Below are 24,796 nucleotides of genomic sequence, written 5' to 3' on the forward strand. Positions count from 1 at the left end.
GTTTGGCAGTCAGGCATTGTGCAGGCGCGGGGCCTGGTGTGAGCGCAGCCTGTGTGTATTGGCAGTCAGGCATTGTGCAGGCGCGAGGCCTGGTGTAAGTGCAGCCTGCGTAGATGAGGCGATGGGCCCGGTGTGAGCGCAGCCTGCGTAGATGAGGTGATGTGCAGGCGCTGGGCCCGGTGTGAGCGTAGCCTGCGTAGATGAGGTGATGTGCAGGCGCTGGGCCCGGTGTGAGCGCAGCCTGCGTAGATGAGGCGGTGTGAGAGCAGCTTGTGTAGTTTGGAAAGTCAGGTTTTGTACAGTGATGGCTCCACGCCCTGCTCTGATCCTCTGCCAGGCCGCGGACAATGCTGAGCGATCCCCATCTTCCCTCGGGATGGCGTTCTGTTACCGAACACTCGACATGTGCTCCAGCCTTGTACAGATAACCAGAGATTACAGAGAGAGGGGGAGGGAGGCTCCAGGGAATACAGATTGCCTAAGAGCTGAATTTCAATAGGAAATGAATCCTGTTAGTGGCGTAGCTTAGCTGGCCAGAGTGCACTGCTGTGCTGAGCCTCGGCTGATAGCTAATGTACAATGCGGGAGCTTACCGGAAGCCACTATGCAGTGCCGAGAACCCCCAATATACAGGGCTAAGCTGGGCTACTACAGATGGTCAGAGAGATGCTAATGATTTTGAGTTGATGCAAATGTTATGCTGGTTTTATAGAAATGTATGCAGCTTGCATAAATGTAAAGGCAAAAAAAAAAGTTACTTGCCTATGGACAGGAGAGGCTCTGGATCCTATAGATCAGGGGTGTCAAACTCAAATACAAAGTGTGCCGAAATTGTACACTGGGACCAAGTCGCGGGCCAACCTCAATGTCTACTGGCCATCTTCCTCCTTTATAAAGTTCTCTGGTGTCTAGTGGTCCTCCCTCCCCCTATACAGTTCCCTGGTGTCTAGAGGCCCCCACCCTCCCCTATACAGTTCCCTAGTGCTTAGTGCTTTCTCCCTACCGCCCCCATATGGCTTCCCTGGTGTTCTACCGCTTCACCTCCAGTATAGCTTCCCTGGTAGTCTAGAGTGGGCCAAACATAATACAAAGTGGGGAAACCACTTGAGGGCCAAATTTAATGGTTTTGAGGGCCAAATTTGGCTCCTGGGCCGGAGTTTGAATGTAGCCCCCTGAGGCTTTTTTACCGGCCACCCACACACAAAATGTATTACTTATTGATGTGGTCAGCTACCGTACATCTTTAAATATTGGTGGTCCACATGTAGAATAGCAGTGCTGGCACCACCCATCCACATGGAAGCCAGAAAGCAGTAATTTGCTGGTTTCCAATCAAATTCCACATCAGGTGATACTGCTGTCCAATTGGTCTTCCGGTTGACATCTGGGTATGTTTCACTGTCTGGACCGCAAAGACTTCATATTATGTATATTCCGGCCCCCCAGCAGTCTGAAGTATGTTGACCCGGCCCTTGACCCAAAACATTTGGGAACCCCTGCTATAGAGCCTTCCCTGTCTTCTCTTGCAACCCTCGTTCCAACGACATCACCCTTGTTTAATTTGCTGCCTTGGAAGGCTGTGGAAGCACTCGTGTTCCTGAGTACTGCACTTTCGCGTGTGCTTCCAAAGCCTCCTGAGGGGTCACAGACGTGTATTCCACTAATTGGTTGAGTACAAACAATGGGAGTGACCGCACTGGAACGACGGTAGCAAGAGAGGACAGGGAAGGCTCTATAGGATCCAGAGCCTTGCCTCTCCATAGGTGAGTATCTAACTTTTTTTTTTTTTTTTTTTTTTTTTTGCCTTTACATTTACTTTTTAAGGAAACCTGTAATGTGGCAAAAAAAAAAAAAAAAAAAAAAAGTTTCCCTTACACAGGGCTTCTACCAGCCCCCTGCAGCCTCCCTCTGCCCGCACCATCTCTGAATGATCCTCCGGTCCCTCACTGCGGCGCAGTTTCGTTACCGCAAGTCGCCGGCCACTGCGTCTGCACAGCCCTGGCCGCGCATGTCCTCGTTTGCGTTCTCTTCGCCTGGAGCGTCCTGCGCAGGCACAGTAGGGATTTTCTTATATGAAAGTGCAAACGAGGCTGCGTGGCCATCAACTTGCAAGTCGGCGGTAACGATACTGCGCCGCGGTGGGGGTCCGGAGGATCATTAAGGGCACAGGGAGGCTGCAGGGGGCTGGCAGAAGCCACAGGTAAGTGAAACTTTTTTTTTTTTTTTTTTTTGTTTTTGCCACTTTACAGGTTTCATTTAAGGCTTAATTTAGATACTCACCTCGGGAGGAAGAAGCCTCTGGATCCTAACTAGGTTCCCCATCCTTCTCAGCGGCTCGCACTTGCGCAGTAGCCTGGGCTCAAGAAAGCCGAGCGAGTCCATGCTAGTGCGCATGTGCAAGCTGTTGACAAGCTCTCATTTGGGTCCCAGTGCAGGAACAAGCCTGCAGAGGAGGACAGGGGAATCCTCTTTAGGATCCAGAGGCTTTCCCCTCCTCAGGTGAGAACCCCGTAGAGGCATTTTTCTTACCTTCAGGTACACTTTAAAGCACACCTATAAGTTTGCATACTTGCCTCGGTAGAGGGAAGCCTCTGCATCCTCCAGTGGCTTCCCATGTCATCTTTGAGACCACCGATCCAGCGGTGGGACCCTCTGGAAAGTAACGGCTCTGCTCCCTTCTGTGAATGAGGATGGCCAAAGTGTGCAGGCGCAGGATGCCTTGTGCCTCTTCAGTAACATGGAGTTAATTCTGCTCGGCAGAAAAGGCAAGTCCAAATGTCTCTGTGATCCTGCATAGGCGCGAAACCTCCAGCACACTGCAGCCGCGCTCGTTCACAGGCGGGAGCGTTGGCGTGTGCTCTCCTTGTCAACACGGCTGTGGAGTCCGTACTAAAATCATCCAACTCCTCAGTTTATGAAACCACCAACTCCAACTCTGACTTCAGGTACCCAAAATTACTCCGACTCACACTCCTCAGTCTTTGCAGGGCTATGGAGTGGCTACGTCATCCAACTCAGTTTATGAAACCATAGAGTCCGACTCCAGCTACCCAAAAATTGCTCCGACTCTTACTCCTCGACTCCCAGCCCTGCTTGTCCAAGAGATTTGGAGGTCCCAGTGCTGGAACAGCAAGGAGAGCCTTGTGCCCCGATACGAGGCATATCTTCGGTGGGGATCGGCACTCCTGCCATTGCAGGGTCGAGGCTGCACTGATGTGTTGCTAGTCTAGAGGCTAGCGATGTGTCCTGTTCCTATGTGGGGGGGCAGAGCGGCTCACAAGTGATGTCACGCAGTGGGTGGGGTAAGTGGGGAGGAATATGCTCTGACCAAGCAGCCGAGTGGGGTTGGAGGATGTTATATACACATACTAACTAGATCCTTAGCAGAGACGGTCATCAACAGCAGCAGCAGCATCAGCCAAGTTTCATCTAGCGTATGTCCGGAGCTTTAGAAATGGGCCAAGTAAATGCTTACTATCTACACTTTCACTTCCATGTGTGTCTGTCGGAGTGATCCAGGAGTTAGGTCTGGGAGTCGGATATAGGAACGTTCCGGCCTCTGGTTTGTAGGAAGAATGTGAATTCTCACAGCAGGGCTCTGATTATCAGGCAGGGCAGTGTGAAGACATCCCTGGGGACGGCGAATATTGAGCAGGAATGTTGCTGCTCCGAGGTCTAATTAAACGCCCAGTAATCGCGATGACAGAGCAGGTAAGATGAATGGAGTTACTTATTGAGAGGAGCTGTCAGGGCATCTATTACATATCACAGAAAATAGCACTCATTAAAGAGGACCTGTAGTGAAAATAATAATGAATAAAACTTTTTTTTTTTTTTTTACAATATTCATTTATAAATTAGTCAGTGTTTGGCCATTGTAAAATCTTTCATCGTCCTGCTTTACATTCTAAAATTTATCACAGGTGGCGACATCTTTAGTCTTGTCAGGTGCAGCTCTGCAGCATGTTAATTTACGGAGTGTTCTAATCTCTGAGGGCTCGTTTCCACTAGAGCGAATCTGCATGCGTTTCCTGCATGCAGATTCGCTCAACCAATACAAGTGGATGGCGCCGTTTCCAATTGTCAGGAATTCTGTGCGGATCACTATGCAGAAAAAATCTGCACAGCAGAGCCGTCAGAATTCGCACGCCACACACCCGCACGCGAATCGTCGGTCATGTAACTAAATAGGAAAACCGCAAGCACTTGAGTCTTGCGGTTTTCCCGGCGTTTCCGCGTGCGATTTTGTTTAAAAACCCATGTCAATGCTTGCTGGCATTGACATGGTTAAAATCGCGTAGTTAAAATCGCGAACGATTCCGCGTGAAAATCCGCATGGAAACGTCAACGAATCCGCAACCGTATGCGGATTCGTTGACGCGTTTTCCGCGAGCAAATTGCGCTGCACAAGTGGAAACGTACCCTTAGAATGCTTTGAGAGAAGAATATTGTATAGCTAAACAGCCTATGCTAAATATCACTGGGAGGGCGGGGCTCCATACCAATATACTGCAATATATAGATTTAAGATGTGTTTCCCATGCTGAAAACAAGACATTTACTGTAAAACTGGGTATCCTGAACAATTTACTGTGTTCAACTGTATGTCACTACAGGGCCTATTTAAGGGCTCTCTCTGTGTCCAGGAGAATCTGCACAGTCAGAGAATGTGTCACATTCCTCACTTGATACAATTAAGTAAACACAAGCTAACATTATCTCCAGTTCAGATGCGTCCAGCTTTCTCTGCACTGAGCTTGTTACTCCTGTGTTTAACTACTTGAATGCTGTTCTACAAAAAAAAAATGGTGGTAGTATATAATATGCTGCAAAGAAGAAATGCTGGGGTTCACTCCGCTTTAAAGGACAGGTCTGAGTAAAAAAACAAACTGCTTGCCTGGGGCTTCCTCCATCCCATGGCAGCCGATATGTCCCTCACCGCAGCTCCGGTATCCCGGGGTCCCCTCTGTTGCAGATGCCGAGCTCATCAGGCCAGCATCTTCTGCATAGGCAGGAGCGTTCTGCGCAGAAGATCCTGGGACACCGTAGCTGCGGCAAGGGATATATCGTCTGCCAGGGGCTGGAGGAAGCCCCGGGTAAGTAGATTTTTTACAGTAACTTTTGGATTTGTGAGTTTATAAAAGAACGTTTGCACAGCATGTGCTGCATGTAACTAAACCTGCTTGGCTGCAATTTCACACACCTTTTTCTTTATCCTCACTATGATCTGTTGTAACCCAGGTGCTGGAGGCATACGCTAGGCAGTCAATAGCAGACAGCTTGTAACCAGAGCTGCTCAAATCCGGATCCGGGAGATACCCAGATAGTTGCTATCCGGATATCTCCCAGTAAATCTGTGCGGGGTGGGCGGAGGGGTCAATCTTACCTGTCTGACGTCTTCTTCGTCCGTCCCTCGGCGCCTCCCACGATGCCCTCCACGCGCGTCACGTGATTACAAACACTTCCTCCTTCAACCTGTAAGAAGGAAGTGTTGTAATCATGTGACCGCCGCTTGGACCGCATTGTGGGAGGCGCCGAGGATGGAGGAAGAAGACGTCAGACAGGTAAGATTGAAGCGCACAGGTAACTGGGAGATATCCGGATAGAACTATCCGGTTGTCTCCCGGATCCAGATTTGAGCAGCTCTACTTGTAACTAGAAACGGATTGCAATGAAATGGGACCTTAGGCAATATAGCAGTTTTTGTCCTCAGCTGATGGTCATCTGGCTTCTATAGTAAGATTTGGTGGGGGATAGCATCCGGCAGGGCCCTAGACTCTCTCCAGGCCCTAGACAACTACCTAGGTTTGCCTTGTGGATGATCCGGCTTTGCTTGTAAAAGACTACAGACGTGGTTTGCCAAGATCCCCCAGACCACAAAAGAGGGGGGGGGGGGGGGGTCAGAGGGTTATAATCCAAGGAGGCATTGGATTTGAAGAAAAAACACTTTGTTATTGGCTGGCATTGTAGCTAGGCACAGTAATAGCTTGTGTTGTACATACTGAAAGTAGATGTGATCAGCACACACTGCAGCTAGTTTGCTATCAGTATAGACACAGTAACAGCTTATACTGTACATACTGGAGACAGAAGGGATCAGCACACACTGCAACTAGTTTACTATCAGTACAGGCACCGAGTAAAAGCTTATACTATACATATTGGAGGTAGCAGAAATCATCACACACTGCAGCTAGATTAATATCAGTACAGGCACCGAGTAACAGGTTATACTGTACATACTGGAGGTAGCAGAGATCAACATAGACTGCTGCTAGTTTACAATCAGTACAAACATAAAGTAGCAGCTTTTACTGTACATACTGGCGGTAGCATAGATCAGCAAACACTGCAGTTAGTTTACTATCAGTACAGGCACAAAGTAACCACATATACTGTACAAATACTGGAAGTAGAAGAGATCGGCACACACTGCAGCTAGTGTACTATTTAGTACAGACACAGAGTAACGCTGGATACACACGTTGCGTTTTCCCGTGCGATTCGCGGGATCAATTCCGTCGATTCGATTATTTCGATCGTGTTTCGATGGATACAGCTGTCGATTTTGCATATTAAGTATGCAAAATCGACGGCTGTATCCATCGAAACACGATCGAACATGTTGGAAATAATCGAATCGACGGAATCGATCCCGCGAATCGCACGGGAAAACGCAACGTGTGTATCCAGCATAACAGCTTAACTGGGAGTAGCAGAGATCAGCACACACTGCAGCTAGTTTACTATTAGTATACGCACAGAGTAACAGCTTATACTGTATATACTGGAGGTAGCAGCAATCAGCACACTGCTGCTAGTTTACTATCAGTATAGGCACAGAGTAACCGCTTATACTGTACATACTGGAGGTAACAGAGATCATTACACACTGCAGCTAGTTTTCTATGGGGACAGAGTAACAGCTTATACTGGAGGTATAAGCTGCTGCTAGTTTGCTATCAGTACAGGCAGAGAGTGATTACTTATACTGTACACAATTATACAAGAGAATTGCATTATTGATCAGGAACCTCATAGTAAGTCATTTAAGTACACTAACACTGGGATTGCTGCATCTGATGGGCTTTACATAATTAAGCAGTACCATGGCCATTAGCTGGTTTCCTATGTCAGTAGTTTGTGCATCAGATCTCTACATACTATACCTCCCACTGGCCACACAAGGGATTCTGCACATGGTGAGGACTGTACGAGCCTTTCCAGCACTGGGATCCCAGCCAAACACAGACCCACCCAAATCCATCATTGCTAATGGGATGGCTGGTGTAACCGAGGGCTGAGGGATTCCAGCTGGGATTTAGGAAAACCACTATATAAACATATAGCATACAGCACATGACATATCTGGCTTGCTATATTAATTGAATTAATATAGCAAGCCAGATATGTAATTTGCTGTATGCTATACAGTATGCTTATTTTGTGGCTAATTGTACGTGAGTACATATGTGCTTGATCCCTCGGATGATAGTTTGGGGAGAAACAATGGTTTGGCGCACAAAACGGAGTGCTCCCTTTAGGTGTACAGCCAGTCATGTGATCCAGAGCAGTAAATGGCCCAACCAAGCGGCTCAGCCATAAAATGCACTGGCCATTGCAGCAAATGCAAACGGGTCAGGAGACGGGAGGTGCTGATTGGACTGTACAGAGCAACCAAACCTGGTTTGGTGGTATCGGTTGAAAAGGGCGCCTGAGCTGCATGTATGAAAAGGGCGCCGCCATAGACATCAATGTTATTTCTGGAAATATGGGTTACAAGGTGTAGAAAAGGGCGCCCGAGTTTTGATATGGGCTACACCAGGCACCTTTTTTGTAGCCGAAGTTAATATGGGCTACACCAGGCGCCTTTTTTTGTAGCCGAAGTTAATATGGGCTACACCAGGCACCTCTTTTGTAGCCTAAGTTTATATGGGCTACACCAGGCGCCTTTTTTTGTAGCAGAAGTTTTTATATGGGCTACAAGCGCTGGAAGCCGAGTTATTTCATTCCCCCACTATCCATGGCGGCATGGAGGGGGAATAGTAATTAACACATCCCGGAGTTTTTTTGTAGCCAAAATTTTATATGGGCTACACCAGGTGCCTTTTTTGTAGCCGAAGTTTATATGGGTTACACCAGGCGCCTTTTTTGTAGCCAAAATTGGTATATATGGGCTCCACCAGGCGCCCTTTTTTACAGGTGCCCTTTTTTATATAAACCCGGTTTGGTCATTTCTCTGCTCTGTCCACCTGTAAAGAATCTCACAGTGTACAATTAGCCATTATGGCCCGATATGCCAAACCGATCCATCCCAATATCATTTGCAATTTAGTGATCATTTTGTTCACAACATGCTAATCTCACTATCCATAAGCAGAAATCTATCGAGCATCAATCGAACCACAAGCATAGTACTGCTCAATGCAATGCCCTGCAATAGGACATCCATTTCATTCCCCTGTCCACTTCCACCCCTGCACAGCCTCCACCAACCAATTGATTAGATGTGTTATAGATGGCCAGCAGATGTGATCAAACTGATCGAATCAGCTGGAAATCGATCAGAAAAATTGAAACCTGTATGAGCAGCCCAAGACTGACAGCATATTGCTGCTTCACCCTCCCTCTTCCCCGTGCATTGTTCTCCCCAGAATTTTTTTCCTGCTGGGTGGCATGAAAAAGTAGCTGGGAGGGGCAAGATGAAAGAATACAAGGCTGGCGCTTCTCTGCACAACTCTGCTTACAGCAGAGGAGGAAGTGAGCCGATGACAGCCGGGTGCTCACCAAAACTAGCCGGGTGGAGCACCCAGCTAAAAGAGCCTGGGGAGAACACTGCCCATGGGAGTAATGCTTTCCAGGTAGTTATAGAAGACAAATTGTAGATCAAATCTGATCAGAGAGAGAGCTGTTGGCCGCCATAAAGCACAAGCCAATTCCCGATCAATTTCAGCATCAAATCTTTTGGGAATTGGCCTATTGACACCGCCTCGCCACTCCTGGCCACATGCCCCAAAATGAAGACTTGCCCCCTGGTGCTTGTGCATAAATACTGTACCTGTCGGTGTCCACCACTGTGTCTCTCTCTCTCTCTCTCTCTCTCTCTCTCTCTCTCTCTCTCTCTCTCTCTCTCTCTCTCTCTCTCTCTCTCTCTCTCTCTCTCTCTCTCTCTCTCTCTCTCTCTCTCTCTCTCTCTCTCTCTCTCTCTCTCTCTCTCTCTCATATCCTTCATTAGACTCGACACCCCGTTGTGCAAAACCGCAGTAAGCCCAGGCTAATATTATTGCTGTTTTTATAATACAGATGACATCCTTATCTGAGAAGTAAGATAACACTTGTGTTAAAGCAGCAGCCTCCTCTCGTGGAGTTTGATCTCGTTCCAGATTTTCTGTCAGTTTATAATTTCACACTTGGAACAAACACGGCCCAGCAAATATGTTCCACAAACACAGCGCAGCTATGAAAACACAGCCTTGTGTGCAGAGTACATCTGATCTGACACGTCCTAACTTCTCACAGCAAGACCTCTGCAGCTTTCTGTACATATCGAGTCTTCACAAGACCAGCGGTCAATCCATGTTATTCTTCTGCTGCCAAATAAGGGGCAACAGGTGTGACCGCAAAGCCCCACCCCCATTTCTCAGATGGTGGTAATTTGGGGCCTTCGTTTCACCCCCCCCCCCCCTTCCTGTTCCTGCTCCCCCCTAGATAGGCTGCCTCCCTCATGTAGCAGTATTAAGAAGGGTAAGTCACACACATACATACCCCTCTAGACAATGAAGGAGAAGCATTTCTGTAGGACAGGTAAAATATAACATTCCACTATGCTTACTCTGCATAAAAGTGAACCAAGCGCCATTTTTAGCACCCAGGGCATCTCCATAGCACGTGTAATATGCTTGCCAACAGTGTGGCTCATTACTAAAAAACCTGAAATTTTTTACCTCCTTATTTTTACATTTAAGAGTTTAACAGAGGCCTTTACTATCCTATTTACTCCTACTTTTGCACATAAGGATGTAATTATTTTATTGCACACATTAGCAGAGAGCAAACAAAAAGCTTTCATCAGCAGGGGGGTGGGTAGATTGGACACTGTGCTTCAAATAGTTTACAGAAGTCAGAGATGCTATCTTTACACCTTCCCTGTGGGTAAATAAGGGTAGCTAGAAGGGGAGGGGGGAACATGGCAGCTCCAATAGCTTTTAGAAACCAGAAAAAAGGGTGCTTGATTCCCTTTAACCCTCGGTGACACCTGATGCACACCGCACCCCCTGTACCATCATGGTGATTCCACTGAAAGTAGGGAGATTTGGGAGCTGAGCCCCTAGACAACTGCCTACAATGACGTTCTAGCTAACATTCCAACTTTGTGGCAAACCTTTGTAGAAACACTTGTGCACTCTTTGTGCTTGCACTGCATATCCGTCTGATATCCTAATGTGTTGCTGAAAGATGCAAAGAAGCAAGAGTGTGCTCATCCCCTATGGTTGTCATGCTGGTAAAAACATCCTCTGCAAATGTTTGTCCAAAAGTGTGGTAATATTGGCATGCACTATAAGGCAATATTACCGTACCTACCGGGAGCGTGTACCACAAGTTATGCTATTGGTGCAACTTGAGTAGCGGGAGATTGCATGGATGGACGGATGTCCGACTTTATGCACTGATTGTAGTTAGTTTTACCATCAGAACATGAATTTGCATACTTTTAGCCATGCAGTGTACATTGTAGCTAAACAAAGCTCACATTCTCCGTCCTTTTGTTTGTCGTCCAGGTTTGTCTGCGCACAGCTGCCCAACCCGGTCCTGGAGAGCATCAGCGTGATCGACACGCCGGGGATTCTGTCCGGGGAGAAGCAGAGGATAAGCCGAGGTGAGATGTCCGCCACGCCGCCATTTTTATTCCTCGCAACCCGACAAATGTACGGTCTGACTGCGTGGCAGATAATATCCGCTAATATTCTCCATATTGTATCCGGCATAATACAACACTCCCAACACCTCCCAACCCACCATGAAAACGCACACACACACACACAGACACACACACACACACAATACACACACACACACACACACACACACACACACACACACACACACACACACACACACACACACACACACACACACACACACACACACACACACACACATACACATACACATACACAATATACACACACACATACACACACACACACACAATATACACACACACACACACACACTATACACACACACACACACACACCACTATATACGTATACACATACACCGTACTGCACATGTAAACCGTAACATGCACACACATATTCACGCACACTATACCCTCTATACACATACACACTCCACACATATACACCCCCCCCCCCCATGCAGAAACGCAAGCTGACTGTCTCCACCTTCCACTCCCATCCCCTTTTCACATGTGCACATGCAAGAAGGGCGGCAGACAGAGTCAATTAACCTGGGTAGATAGCTGCTAGTAGAGTATTAGTGAAATTACTGATACTCTACTATTGGGCAGTGCTTATTACGATAGTAAAATATCGAGAGATGTTACCGTTATTTTACTATCGCTAAACATAACCCTATTCTCACATAAGCCATCTCTCTTACGATGCCTAACCCTAACCACTCCCTCTGAGGCCTAACCCTAACCACTCCCTCTGATGCCTAACCCTAACCACTCCCTCTGAGGCCTAACCACCCCTCTGATGCCTAGCCCTAACCACCCCTTATGATGCCTAACCACCCCCCCCCCAATGCTTAACCCTAACCACTCCCTCTGATGCCTAGCCCTAACCACCCCCCAATGCTTAACCCTAACCACTCCCTCTGATGCCTAACCCTAACCACCCCCTCTGATGCCTAACCACCCCCTCTGATGCTTAACCACCCCCCAATGTTTAACCCTAACCACCCCCTCTGATGCCTAAACCCACGCCCCCTGCTGAAACAAACCTATCTTGACTGCCTCCCACTAGTGAGAAGGTGTGGCTTTAGACCTGGCCGAGAAGGGGAGTGATTAGGCAGCTAAGTCACAAAGGAGTAGGTGAGAATCTGTGAATTGGTGGAGCGAGTGTTTTTATTTTCTGGTTTTATTTTGCAAAAAAGTTTACTTTTTCTTAATCATGAAACTTTTTTCTAAGCTCAACAAATGTGATATGAATAACTTTAGAGTGGAGCTTTAGATCTCACTGTGTTAGTAGTTGTATACTGTGAGTGGGGGAGGGGCTTATGTGAATATTAGGTAGTGTTCTATGGACCTCATGGTTGGTTTCCTGAGGAGTAGATGTCTGTATTGCTTGTTCAGTACCCTGCCCAGTAAGGGACTTTGGACGCAATGCACAGACAGGAATAATACTCCACATTTAGCTCCAGGCAAAGCTTTACATCTGAAAGGTATAAGTGCCCCCAGTATAGGTAACTAGGTCTATGGACACACCCAGTATAGGTTAGTCCGGTACAAGTGCCCCCAGTATAGGTAACTAGGTCTATAGACGTCCCCAGTATATGTTAGCCAGGTATAAGTGCCCCCAGTATAGGTAACTAGGTCTATAGATGCCCCCAGTATAGGTTAGCCAGGTATAGGTGCCCCCAGTATAGGTAACTAGGTCTATAGATGCCCCCAGTATAGGTTAGCCAGGTATAAGTGCCCCCAGTATAGGTAACTAGGTCTATAGATGCCCCCAGTATAGGTTAGCCAGGTATAGGTGCCCACAGTATAGGTAACTAGGTCTATAGATGCCCCCAGTATAGGTCAGCCAGGTATAGATGCTCCCATTATAGGTGGCCAGGTATAAGTGCCCCCAGTATAGGTGGCCAGGTCAGTAGGTGCCCCCAGTATAGGTGGCCAGGTCTATAGATGCCCCCAGTATAGGTCAGCCAGGTATAGATGCTCCCATTATAGGTGGCCAGGTATAAGTGCCCCCAGTATAGGTGGCCAGGTCAGTAGGTGCCCCCAGTATAGGTGGCCAGGTCTATAGATGCCCCCAGTATAGGTTAGCCAGGTATAGATGCCCCCAGTACAGGTGGCCAGGTCTGTAGGTGCTCCCCACAGGTTTCTCCCTCCACAGATCCCCCTGCGGCTGCATCCCTTGCAGGGGTGATTGTTAGGCCCTGGATGGGGGAAGCTTCTGGACTATATACAGAGGCTTCCCTCTACTGATGTAAGTATCTTACTTTAATCCTTATTTTTTTTTCACCACAGGTACACTTTTTTTTTACCAGTAGACCCTATAGCTGGGTGCTTTCCCCTTCACCACTTATTGTTCAGTAGATGATCAGGGATGTCTGCGTGTGCCGTGTCCTGTTACACACGAGACGTGACGTGTTTTTATGTTTACAATCCGTCGCACTCTCCTGTAATGTTATCATCAGCTGTGCTGGACGGCCAGCCGGACATATTTACCAAACAAGCCGATATTCACCGGCCGTGCGTCTCGGTCACCACCAAGCAAGGGAAACCTTATTGTAAATAAAAGAGGATATGCATAATGATATGGCAAATGCCAGCTTCACCAATTTATCCATTCTTGTTTCCCCCTTAGCAACCTACAGCTGCCTGCTCCTAAAATTGTTCCTAAATCATGTTCTAAGACGGGCCGGTTCCTTTTATTCAACTTTTAAGTTCTGCATTCATGAGATGTTTTTAGTTTACAAAAGGCTCACTGTAAGGGCTCGTTTCCACTATTGCGGTGCGGAATTGCCTGGATTCCACCGCTGATGAAATCGCATGCGGATGCGATTCCGCATGCGTTTTTTTGCCGCGTATTTGCATGCGAATTCGCATAGGTGAGGGTATATGCGATTTTTAACCATGTCACTGCCTGTGTGAATTTATATTGGTACCTATGCGAATTCGCGGCAAAAACGCATGGGGAAACCGCATGCGATTTCCCTATTAAATACATTGTGTGCGATTCGCCTGCATTCCACAAGCACGCGAATTCTGCAGGGTGTTCCGTGCGGATTTTCTCCGCACAATTAATAGCTCCCGCAGACGCACAAGTGGAAACAGGCCCATTCACTTATATTGTCTATGCGAATCTGCATACGCAAGACGCATGCGGATTCGCGATAGTGGAAACGGGGCCTAAAGAGAAACTGTAGTGAAAACAACCATAATGAATAAGCTGCTTATGTTTTTACACTATTCATCTATAGATTATTTAATCAGTGTTTGCCCATTGTAAAATCTTTCCTCTCACTGATTTACTTCCTGAAATGTATCATAGGCAGCAATATTTTTAGTCCTGACAGGTGATCTCTGTGGATTGTTCTTTTATTGAGAGTTCTAAAGCCAGTAGAAAAGCTCTCTGGTCTCCCAGAATGCTTGGGGGGAGGGATTCTGCATAATTAACAGCCTAGGCTAAGCCTAACTGGGAGGGCGGGGCTACATGCCAATCTATAGCAATATATAGCTATAGGAAGTGTTCCTGATGCTGAAACCGGGTAAATTACTGTGAAAATGGGTATCCTGAATAATTTACTGCATTCTACTATAAGTAGTTACAATTTCTCTTTAACCTCCTTGCCGGTTCAATTCACGCCGGCAAGGAGGCATCGCAGAACTTTTTTTTTATTTTTTTTAAATCATGTAGCGAGCCCAGGGCTTGCTACATGATAGCCGCTGACAAACTGCATCCCCCTACCCACTCCGATCGCCTCCGGCGATCAGAGTAAGCAGGAAATCCCTTTCAGAACGGGATTTCCTGCAGGGCTTCCCCGGTCACCATGGCGACGGGGTGGGATGACGTCACCGACGTCATGGACGTCACAGGGAATCCCGATCCACCCCTCAGCGCTGCTGAGCCAGGCTGATTGGCCAGGCTGCGCAGGGGTCTGGGGCGGCGCAGCGGGTAGCGGCGAATCGGCGGGTGGCGGCGGCGATCGTGTACCACACACAGCTAGCAAAGTGCTAGCTGCGTGTAGGGAAAAAAAATTTATGCAAATCGGCCCAGCGGGGCCTGAGAAATTCTCCTGCGCAGGTTACCCCGAGCTGTCCTCGGGATAACCGGCAAGGAGGTTAAAGAGGAACTGCAGTGAAAATAACATAATGAATAAATTGCTTATTTTTACAGTATTCATGTATAAGTGATTTAGTCAGTGTTTTCTTATTGTAAAATCTTTCCTCTCCATGGTTTGCATTCTGAAATGTATCACTGGTGGGAACATCTTTAGTTCTGCCAGGTGATCTGTGCGGAATGTTCGTTACTGAGAGTTCTATGCACAGAAGGAGATATTGTTTGCTTGGCAGTTGGAAACAGCTGTTATTTCCCACAATACAACAAGGCTCACAGACAGCAAACTGTCAGGACCATGGTCATGACATCACACTATGTGGGAGGGGTTTCACCAAAATATCAGCCACACAGACCCCCCTGATCTTTTTGAGAAAAGATTTCTCATGGGAAAAGGGGTATCGGCTACCGATTGGGATGAAGTTCAATCTTTGGTTAAAGTTCCTCTTTAAAGGGAAGTGTGATTTCACCCAGTAAGTTTACCTCTCCTCGCCCTGCTGTCGGAAAGTCCCGAGCAAACCCTGTTTTGTCTAAATGGAGATTTGTCCTACAGCTTAACACTTTCCATTAATTCCTCATCCATTTCAAATTCCATCTGCCCCCTCCCTTCCTGTGCCATGACCTTGCTATTGGCTGAGGATAAGAGCGGGAAGCTACACGCTGCCCCCTAGAGGTCATCGCAGTGGTGACAGCTCACTTCCTTGAAATGAGATATTAGAAAGTCATCTGTTTAAATAGGCCAGGTCAACGAGCGGTGAACATGTGACGGAAACGGAATACTATTCTAACCTAGTACTGAAATACCGCAAGGCTTGCAGTAAAAGCTGGCTAGTTTATTTACAAACTTGCATGAGCTGTCACTGCCTTCTAGCGGGCTGTCAGCTGAAATGATCACCGATTTGGATAGCAGAAGTGCAGTATCTGTACGGTGCTTTAAATAGGGGACGGAAAAGAGTTAAACTCGTTCTGTTTATTCCAGAAATCTCTGTCCGCTCATTTGCAGAGATTAACATAATCATTTGGCCCCTCCTCCCTTGTCCTCGTACGAATCTCTCTAATATGTTTTCTTTTTCTTCTTATGAATTTTAATCATGTTTTTGTTGTATTTTTAATGTTGATTCATTGCAGTGACTCATCTGTCAAGCTGTGCATCGTTACAGAACCTCACACTGCACTATCCATATACACTTTTAATTGTTTTTCTTAGCAAGTATATAATTTATTTTATGTAGCAGGTATATGATTTTCATCTCATTAGGAAAAAAATGTAAATCTGAAGCAAGGAAAAACAAAGTCAGATACTTACCCATAGAGAGGGAAGGCTCTGGATCCTATAAATCCCCTCTCTCCAAGCCCCTTGATTGAACTTTATCCCAGTCAGTAGCTGATACTCCCTTTCCCATGAGAAATCTTCATCTTTTCTCAGAGGGGTCTGTATGGCCGATATTGTGATGAAACCGCCCCCACAGTGTGATGTCAGAGCCATGGCAAACCTCGTTGCATTGTGGGAAATAATGGCTTTGCCAACTGCATAGAACTCTCAATCGGGGAATAGGAAAGAGTCTACAATGGGCAAACATAAATGATATATAAAAGAACTAGTAAAAAGGTCCGCCTGTTAAAAACGGGCGCTAGGTCACAGCCGTTGCCCCCCGCAATGCGCGCACATACGCCTCCAGCTTGCTTGTTCCCCACCACTGTCTGAAGTATATGCACACAGGGAGCTGCTTGCTTGGCAGTTGGAAAAAGTTGTTATTTCCCACAATGCAATGAGAACCTCTGTGAACCACACACAGCAAACTGTCAGATCCGGCCCTGTGTCCTAAATACCCTGGCTGCGCACATGCTCAGTAGGGATGGCCCTGCCTAGGAGAACTCATGGAAAAGCATGTGATCAGTTTGGTCAGCTGATAGATTTGTAAGGTTCTGATTTGCTGTGATGACTTCCTGGTTTAACACTTGATCATGAGCAGCAAATCGGAGCCTTGCAAATCTATCAGCTGACCAAACTGATCACATGCTTCTCCATGAGCTCTCCTAGACAGGGCCATCCCTAATGCTCAGTACAAAAAAAGCCAGGGACATACAACCATCAGTTGATGATGCAGGAACACTTGCATTTTATTGTATAGGGTGTTATTAAAAAAAAATAAAAAGCAGTTTTAAGCGCAAACAAAAAATCATGTCTCTCCCATTTTCATCAGCTGTAAATGTGCCCCCCCCCCCATCATTTCAGCATTTGACCCGATGGTACATTCCAGCATGCCCCTCTTAGGCGCTCATGTGATATTAGCAGCAGAGCGTTAGCTCGTTCGCTCATCCCTGCGGATTACAGATAAATATTTACAGTAGGGTGACATTTTTCCCGTCTCTGAGGAGTAGAATTCTCTAGGAGAGTTGCGAGGCTTGCGAGCCGCGTGACCACATTCCAGAGATCGTTCACCTGTGAAACTGATTAATGATAGATTCATTCCACCGCTGTGAGCAGCTTTCACCTGCAGCTGGGGCGCACAGCAGGATAAAACCTACATCACTCAATATTGTGGCCTGATCGACTTTCCTATTTGATAATTTTATCGACTCTAAAGGGAATCTGTGAGCTGCATTGTCACACAATATCGACAGGATCGACAGACCTCCGTCTGGTGCCCCCCAAAGTGTAAAGTGTCCTCCCCCGACAGTGGTGTGTGTGTGTGTGTGTGTGTGTGTGTGTGTGTGTGTGTGTGTGTGTGTGTGTGTTTAAAGTCTTAAAGGAGAACTGTAGAGAGGTGTATAGAGGCTGCCATATTTATTTCCATTTAAGCTATACCAGTTACCTGACTGTCCTGCTGATGCTCTGCCTCTAATACTTTTAGCCATAGACCCTGAACAAGCATGCAGCAGTCGTGGTTGGGGTGTCTTGGAACCCTATGGAAAAAAATACAGGAGACAAAAAAGGGAGCCCAATAGTGCAGTTTGTCAATAATAGGTGTGTGGAGAAATCAATTGATTGAAAGGGCTACTCACAAAGGAGGGTTGCAAGGGGCAACTGACCACAGGAAGCAGGTGGAGACCATAAACCCGACTCCACTCGGGGTGGTCCTGGACGGACCTGGTTGCGGTCGCTCTCTTAGACGAAAAAGGATGGACAAAACATTAACCGTGGTAAAACGGGTGTTCTGTCACCACCCTTCAGACAAACATGTACGGGGGTATAACTATGCACAATAAGGGAAAGAGGCGCCCTGATTTGAATAAAAGCTTTTAAAACCAGTTTAAAAACGAAAAAGAAAAATGAGGCATCTTACCTCAATGACGAAATCTCTGTAAAAACTTACAAAAGATTTTTATTTGAGCACAGGCTCCCTATGCTACATGATTTCTGTCATTTGGCACTGTATTGGCCTGAGGAAGCGGGCTCAGACCCGCGAAACGCGTTGCCTGTGCTCAAATAAAAATCTTTTGTAAGTTTTTACAGAGATTTCGTCATTGAGGTAAGATGCCTCATTTTTCTTTTTCGTTTTTAAACTGGTTTTAAAAGCTTTTATTCAAATCAGGGCGCCTCTTTCCCTTATTGTGCAAGCATGCAGCAGATCAGGTTTTTCTGACCATTTTGACAGATATGACAAGATTAGCTGCATGCTTGTTTCTGGTGTGATTCAGCCACTATTGCAGTCAAATAGAACAGCAGGAATGCCAGGCAACTGGTATTGCTTAAAAGGAAATAATTATGGCAGCCTCCATATACCTCTCACTACAGTTCTCCTTTAAGGCTCCTACCCACCTCGCAATTTTGTGCATGATTTTTCCGACAACCGGCATTGTATTCATTTTTTAGCAACAATCGATTGTTTCCGTGCAATTAGGCAGCTGCGGTTTTTCGACACGCGGCGATAACTACCCTCAAATTGGGTCATTAAGACCCTCAATAGCTCCCGCCCAAAGTGCCACGATCGTTTGAACTCTGGCTCTCACCCGTCATCTGCCATCGCGTGTTCCCGTGTGAGGAAGGTGGATCGGGGCGTGCTTGTTGTTTGGGGACGTTGCTGTAATCTATCTTCCTGCGTCGTCAGGTGAATAGTCAGCTTTTCCTCTCTGCCAGCGGATTCCCGGCCTCTCCTGTACCACATGGCACTTGTGCATGCGTGATGTCACATGGTCCCGGCGCTTACGCTGACCTCAAAGACAAGAGGAGGCCAGGACTAACGCCAGCAGACAGGTGTCACTTCAAAAACAACGGGCACAGGGGGGCACTTTACATTGGGGGGATGGGGGGAGCCAGGAAGGCGGTGGCAACACAATTTATAAAAGATTTCATGCTATTAATTAAAATAAATCAATAAATAAAACAAAATACAAGCAGGGCAGCACGTCTCATCTAATCCATCAGAGCCTGTGGTGATCAGAGTCCTCTCTCTCACTGCTCCCCTAGTGCCGGCTTCTACTGATCACATCATCAGCAGATGCCAGCACTAGGGTGTGGGAGAGTCGAGGTCTCTGATCGATCCAATGGATTAGGTGAGTCGTGCTGCTGCTGCTTATATTTATTCAGGGGGTGCGGAGGCGGACACAAGAGGAAGCAGGGGGACACATGGGGACACAAGAGGAAGCAGGTGACACATGGGGACACATGGGGGACAGAAGGGGACAGCAGAACACATGAGGTACAAAGGGGGCAGAGTAATTTCCGTGATAACTCCTACAAGACGCTCCTGGACCATGGATGCACCAAGTTCAGTATATATATATTTTTCCCTGATAATTTTCCTCTAAACCTAGATGCATCTTCTAGTCCAGAGCGTCTTATATGCCAAAAAATATGGTAATGATTAAAAAAAAAAATTTGTAAGCTCATGTTTGTCAGTGTTAGACATGCGGCTACCCGGCAGCAGGAAAACGTATCCTGTTGTGTTCGAGTGCAGCTGCGGCCGCGCTCCGATGTGATTTCAGGACATCGCCGCTTCCTAATTACCAGGACCCATCGGTTCCCAGCACCCAGCTGGTGAATTCACCACCTTCAGCCTCCCGTCTGAAAGAGGCCTAAAGGTGCCCATACACCTATAGATTTCCACTCAATGTTCCAAAATGATCGATTCCTTTCTGAACAGAACCCATTCCTACCACACACAGCACATTGGTTCTCAATAAATTCCAGCAGGGAACTGTAGTGTAGTACTGTACTATGCAGAGCAATTCTATGGTCTGTCTGCTACTTCTGCCCTGCTTGCCTTAGATTTTTCAACTGTGCGCCCAAATTCACAGGTGCCTTTATTCCATGAATGCTATTTAGACTACAGAGGAGGATAAACCATCAGGAGCGGTAAGGAAGAGGTGAGTATTCTCCTATCAGGTGCAGTGTCTGGGGACAGGCACAAGTTGAGACACCACAATATCTGCAGGCTTCCTGCAGCTCCCAGTACTGCCCCCTTGGGGAACTTAGAGTCAGGTATGAGCACAGCCCTGTGCCCTGCTGTGTGAATGCTTCACTTTCCCCTTCATTAGCAATGGCAGCTGTCCTCATTATTATCTGTATCCAAACTACTCCTGATCGATCCCATTGTCGATTGGGAGCAGATTGAACATTTAGGAAATAATTGTCAGTAGGATGGGAAATTGCACTGTGTACCCAGCATGATGTCCTACCACATTATTATACTGTATTGTGCGTGGCTGCATGGAGACCTTTTAGGAATCCTCCCCCCCCCCCCCTCCCCCTTGAAAATCCTGGGTTTGCCCCTGGCATATGAGTATAGAGAATTGCTGAGACAAGAGGAGGGGGAGAACCTGCTTATCTATTTTTGTGGTGTGCTCCGGAGAGAGGCTACTGTACTGTATTTTACGCACCTTTCCGTTAAAGCAGGAGTGTCAAACTCAGATGCAAAGTGGGCCGAAATTAAACTCTGGGACCAGTTTGCAGGCCGACTTCAATGTCTAGTGGCCATCTCTCTCCCTTATAAAGTTCCCTGGTGTCTAATGCCCCCCACCCACCCCCTGGACAGTTCCCTGGTGTCTAATGCCCCCCCCCCCCCTGTACAATTCCCTGGTGTCTAGTGGTCCCCCCGCCCTCGTCTATACAATTCCCTGATGTTTAGTGGCCCTCCCTCTCCTGTACAGTTCCCTTGTGTCTACTGATCCCCTTCCCTCTCCTATACAGTTCCCTGATGTCTAGTGACCCTTTCCCTCTCCTATACAGTTCCCTGGTGTCTAGTGCTGTCCCCCTCCCCATATGGTTCCCCTGGTGATCTAGGGCTTACCCTCCAATATAGCTTCTCAGGTGGTCTAGAGTGGGCCAATCATAATGCAAAGTAGGAAAACCACCAGAGGGCCAAATCTGATGGCTCAGAGGGCCAGATTTGGCCCACGGAACGGAGTTTGACATATATGGGTTAAAGGGAAAGTTCGAAATATATAGAGGGTGCCATATTTATTTCTTTTTAAACAATAAATGGCAGCTCTTCTGATCTATTTGGCTGCACTAGTGTCTGAATCACACACCTGAAACAAGCATGCAGTGATCTGCATGCTCGTTCAGGGTCTATGGCTAAAACTAGTAGAGGTAGAGAATCAGTAGGACAGCTAGTCAACTGGCATTGTTTAAAAGGGAATAAATATGGCCGTCTCCCTATCCTTCTTACTTCAGGTTCCCTTTAACCACTTATAGTATTTGCACATTTCCTAAGTTATGTAGAGCATCTATGCAAAAAGGGGGCAGAGCAAAAAACTTCAGCTTTACTGCATAGAAATAACCCTTTTCTCACAATGAACCCTCCCTCTAACGGTTCCCAGTCTTATTTACCTACCCCCCTCCCACTGCTAACCTTAACCTCCTAACCCCATGGCTTGTGAGAGCTTAGTATTATGTACACTCAGATAGGTACCAGGATAACAAGTTAGAACTCTTTACTGAAGAAAAACATGCAGACATATATCTACACCACCATCAGGAAATGCAGCTTACTTAGAACAGAGAGAATACAGTGTGAATACAGGAAATGACAATCCCACGAAGATAATTCACCGTAGGGCTGTCCAATAGGACTCCAGAGCTGCAATCCAGTATTATTTAATCAATGATTTTTCTGTCTCAATTACTGTGAATTTTCAAAAACTCCCTGTAAGCAGAAATTGCTCTTCTATGCAACTATGGCAACAGCACTGTATTCAAAGTACAGATTGCCCCGAACATCTCATCTTCCTGCAGGAGTAATGTCTGATCAGACCTGTTGGAAAATCTTCATGTTGGGGCGGCAGGGTGGGAGCGGTGAGGGATCGTGTAGTAAGGAGGAAGCCAGGTGCTGCTGTAGCCTTGGATCAGTTCACTTCAGACCATAACCAACTAAAACTTTGTGTGTGTGTGTGTGTGTTATGTTTGAAAGTTTGTGTGAAAACGTACCTTGGGAATGTTTGCCAAAGGCGATTCCTGAGACCTTCAGGGCTGGTTCACACTGGGCGCTTTTGCTGCTCTTTTGGATCGCCAGCGATCAGAAAAGCGCTGCTGCTAATATGCTTATGGATACATTCACACTGCAGGGATTGCGATCAGCACTTTGGGGACGATCGCGTTGTGATTCTCCTTCTATTGAACAGGAATCACAAGTGCAAATTGCGGTAAAAACACGTTTTTTACGCGATTGTGATTAGCGCTCCAAATGTGAACTAACCCTCAGAGAGATTTAGCACAAAACTTTCTTTGCACATGACGCGATTGTAATTTTCAGTAGAGGATTGGGAGGGGCTTTCATGCTGCATAGGCTAATCGCATAGTTCCGCGCTTGCTGTGCTATTTTCATGCACTCCCATAGACTGCAGCAAGTAGTACGATTGGGATTGGGTAAAAATCACACCATGCACGATCGCCACAGTGGGAAAGGTATACCACAATTACAGTGATAACCATGGTGCCTCTGTGATTTCCTGAATGCCGCAAAAATGTACAGTCCTTTATTAAAATAACCAGTAAAAAAGCCCGCCCATTAAAAATTTCTCCCCCCCCCCCCCCCCCCCCCAGCAACGTGGAAAAAGCTGTTATTTCCCACAATGCAATAAGGTTCACAGACAGCAAATTGTCAAGTCTGGAAGCGCGGACACACACACACACGGACAGGACGCAGAGACACGGGTTTTATTATATAGGATTGCTCCCAGAATTACCCTTGTTTTTCATTTATTATCTTTCACGTATTCTCCAGCGCTGCTGCATTAAGCATTCAGGGAACGCTGCTCATCGCCTTGCCAAGGCAGCGACTTCCCTGAACGGCTAATTGTCTGTAACTTTCCACTGGTGCCCAATATTCACACGCTACGGCACTGCTTGCACTGCTGCACTCAGGGTGGCTAAACTGGAACACAATGAATTATGGATTAGTGTTCCACTGCGGCGTCATTCCATCCTCGCCTGTGTTTACTCTGTCCAGCTGTAGAGCAAAGTGACCGCACTGCTCCATCCTGTGGCTCCGGACCGCCCTGCTGTGTGTAGAAGAACGCTGCCCCGCAGAGGATAAGGGGACACCTTCCTTTCCCTTTTTTAAGTTTCTTCAGCTATTCTATTTCTTGGCAAAATGTGCAATAATAAAGCAGTTGGATTTGTTTGCAGTGAGACTGGTAAGCTCACTACAAAAACAAAACCTACATGCGTAGTGAGCAACTGTTCCCGTCAACCCATGCACATACTGTATATTTACAAACTATACATAAATATATACATCCAGTATAGTTGTGGAGACTGCACCGCCAGATTGTTACTAAATGAGGCACGTGTGGTATCATTTTAACCGTGATGAGTTGTAGAATACATTTTGGTGTGTTTTTAAGCTTGGACCCATGTCACATAAAAAATAGGTAGAGACAAACTCAATAAAGCATAAAAAGTAATTCTCAAAATTATGATCCAACTTGGGAAAGTTTTTTTTTTTAATAAAACTACACAAGACATATGTGGTAACATTTTAACCGTGATAAGTAGCAGTATAAATTTAAGGTGTTTAAGGGTTGAGGGCTATGTCTTGTGTATTGTTTTTAGTAACAAACTGAATCAAAAGCAATAACATTTTCGTTCATTTTTGTATATTCTGTATCAAAATAAGACTTGTAAAATGAAAATAAAGGGACAGGATATAAAACAAAATACATATATTGTTACTTTATGAACTTTTTTTTTTAATATGAATGCCCTGAGGGTATATTACTGTAATTTTTGTAAATAAGTCTTGTAATCATTGATAGTGTACAATGAGAAAGTAAAAAACACAATACAGAAAAAAAGGACACCTTTTATATACAATTTTATCACCATACATTGTACTAGAAACCTAATCTAAACATTTGTAATAACCAAGTTGGATAAGTGTTAGAACCTATTCTATATCACCTTGCTTCGACACCATTAACTTCTTACAGTTGCGTCTCACAGACTTGACTCTCACCACAGCAAGCAGGAGATAGACTTTTCTCAGGCTTCTTCAATGTTTACGGAGTTTATTCAGGAAACAGAAATACAGATAGATACATTCATCATATCCTAGCCACGCCAATCTTCATGTTGCGTTACAAGCTTCTTGATTAGACTTCCTGCTGAAGTCAATCAGGTACCTTCTTCCTAACTACGTTACACTAGACTACCTATGTACAGCATACATTATATCAGATTACATATAGAATGGAAATACTTAGAGGTTCCAGTCAGCCTTTAGATCTAGTGGGAAAGTCAGAAGCATAGTGTGCTCTGAGCGCCCACCTAGGTTTTTAATACCGACCAGGAAAAAGTTAAACGTGACATCATATTCGCC

At 46.3% G+C, this 24,796-nt stretch overlaps 1 protein-coding gene across 1 annotated transcript in view; it reads left to right on the top strand.

Annotated features, from left to right (window-relative positions):
* Positions 1-24,796, top strand: part of EHD3 (EH domain containing 3) — an 87,366-nt gene that overhangs the window by 26,342 nt on the left and 36,228 nt on the right. Inside the window, exon 3 of the mRNA XM_068232793.1 lies at positions 10,779-10,876. Within this exon, the coding sequence (XP_068088894.1) occupies positions 10,779-10,876 (98 nt within the window). The remainder of the gene's footprint in view (positions 1-10,778; positions 10,877-24,796) is intronic.

Source organism: Hyperolius riggenbachi, chromosome 4 (assembly GCF_040937935.1).
Source record: "Hyperolius riggenbachi isolate aHypRig1 chromosome 4, aHypRig1.pri, whole genome shotgun sequence".
In the NCBI taxonomy this organism is placed as follows: Eukaryota; Metazoa; Chordata; class Amphibia; order Anura; family Hyperoliidae; genus Hyperolius; species Hyperolius riggenbachi.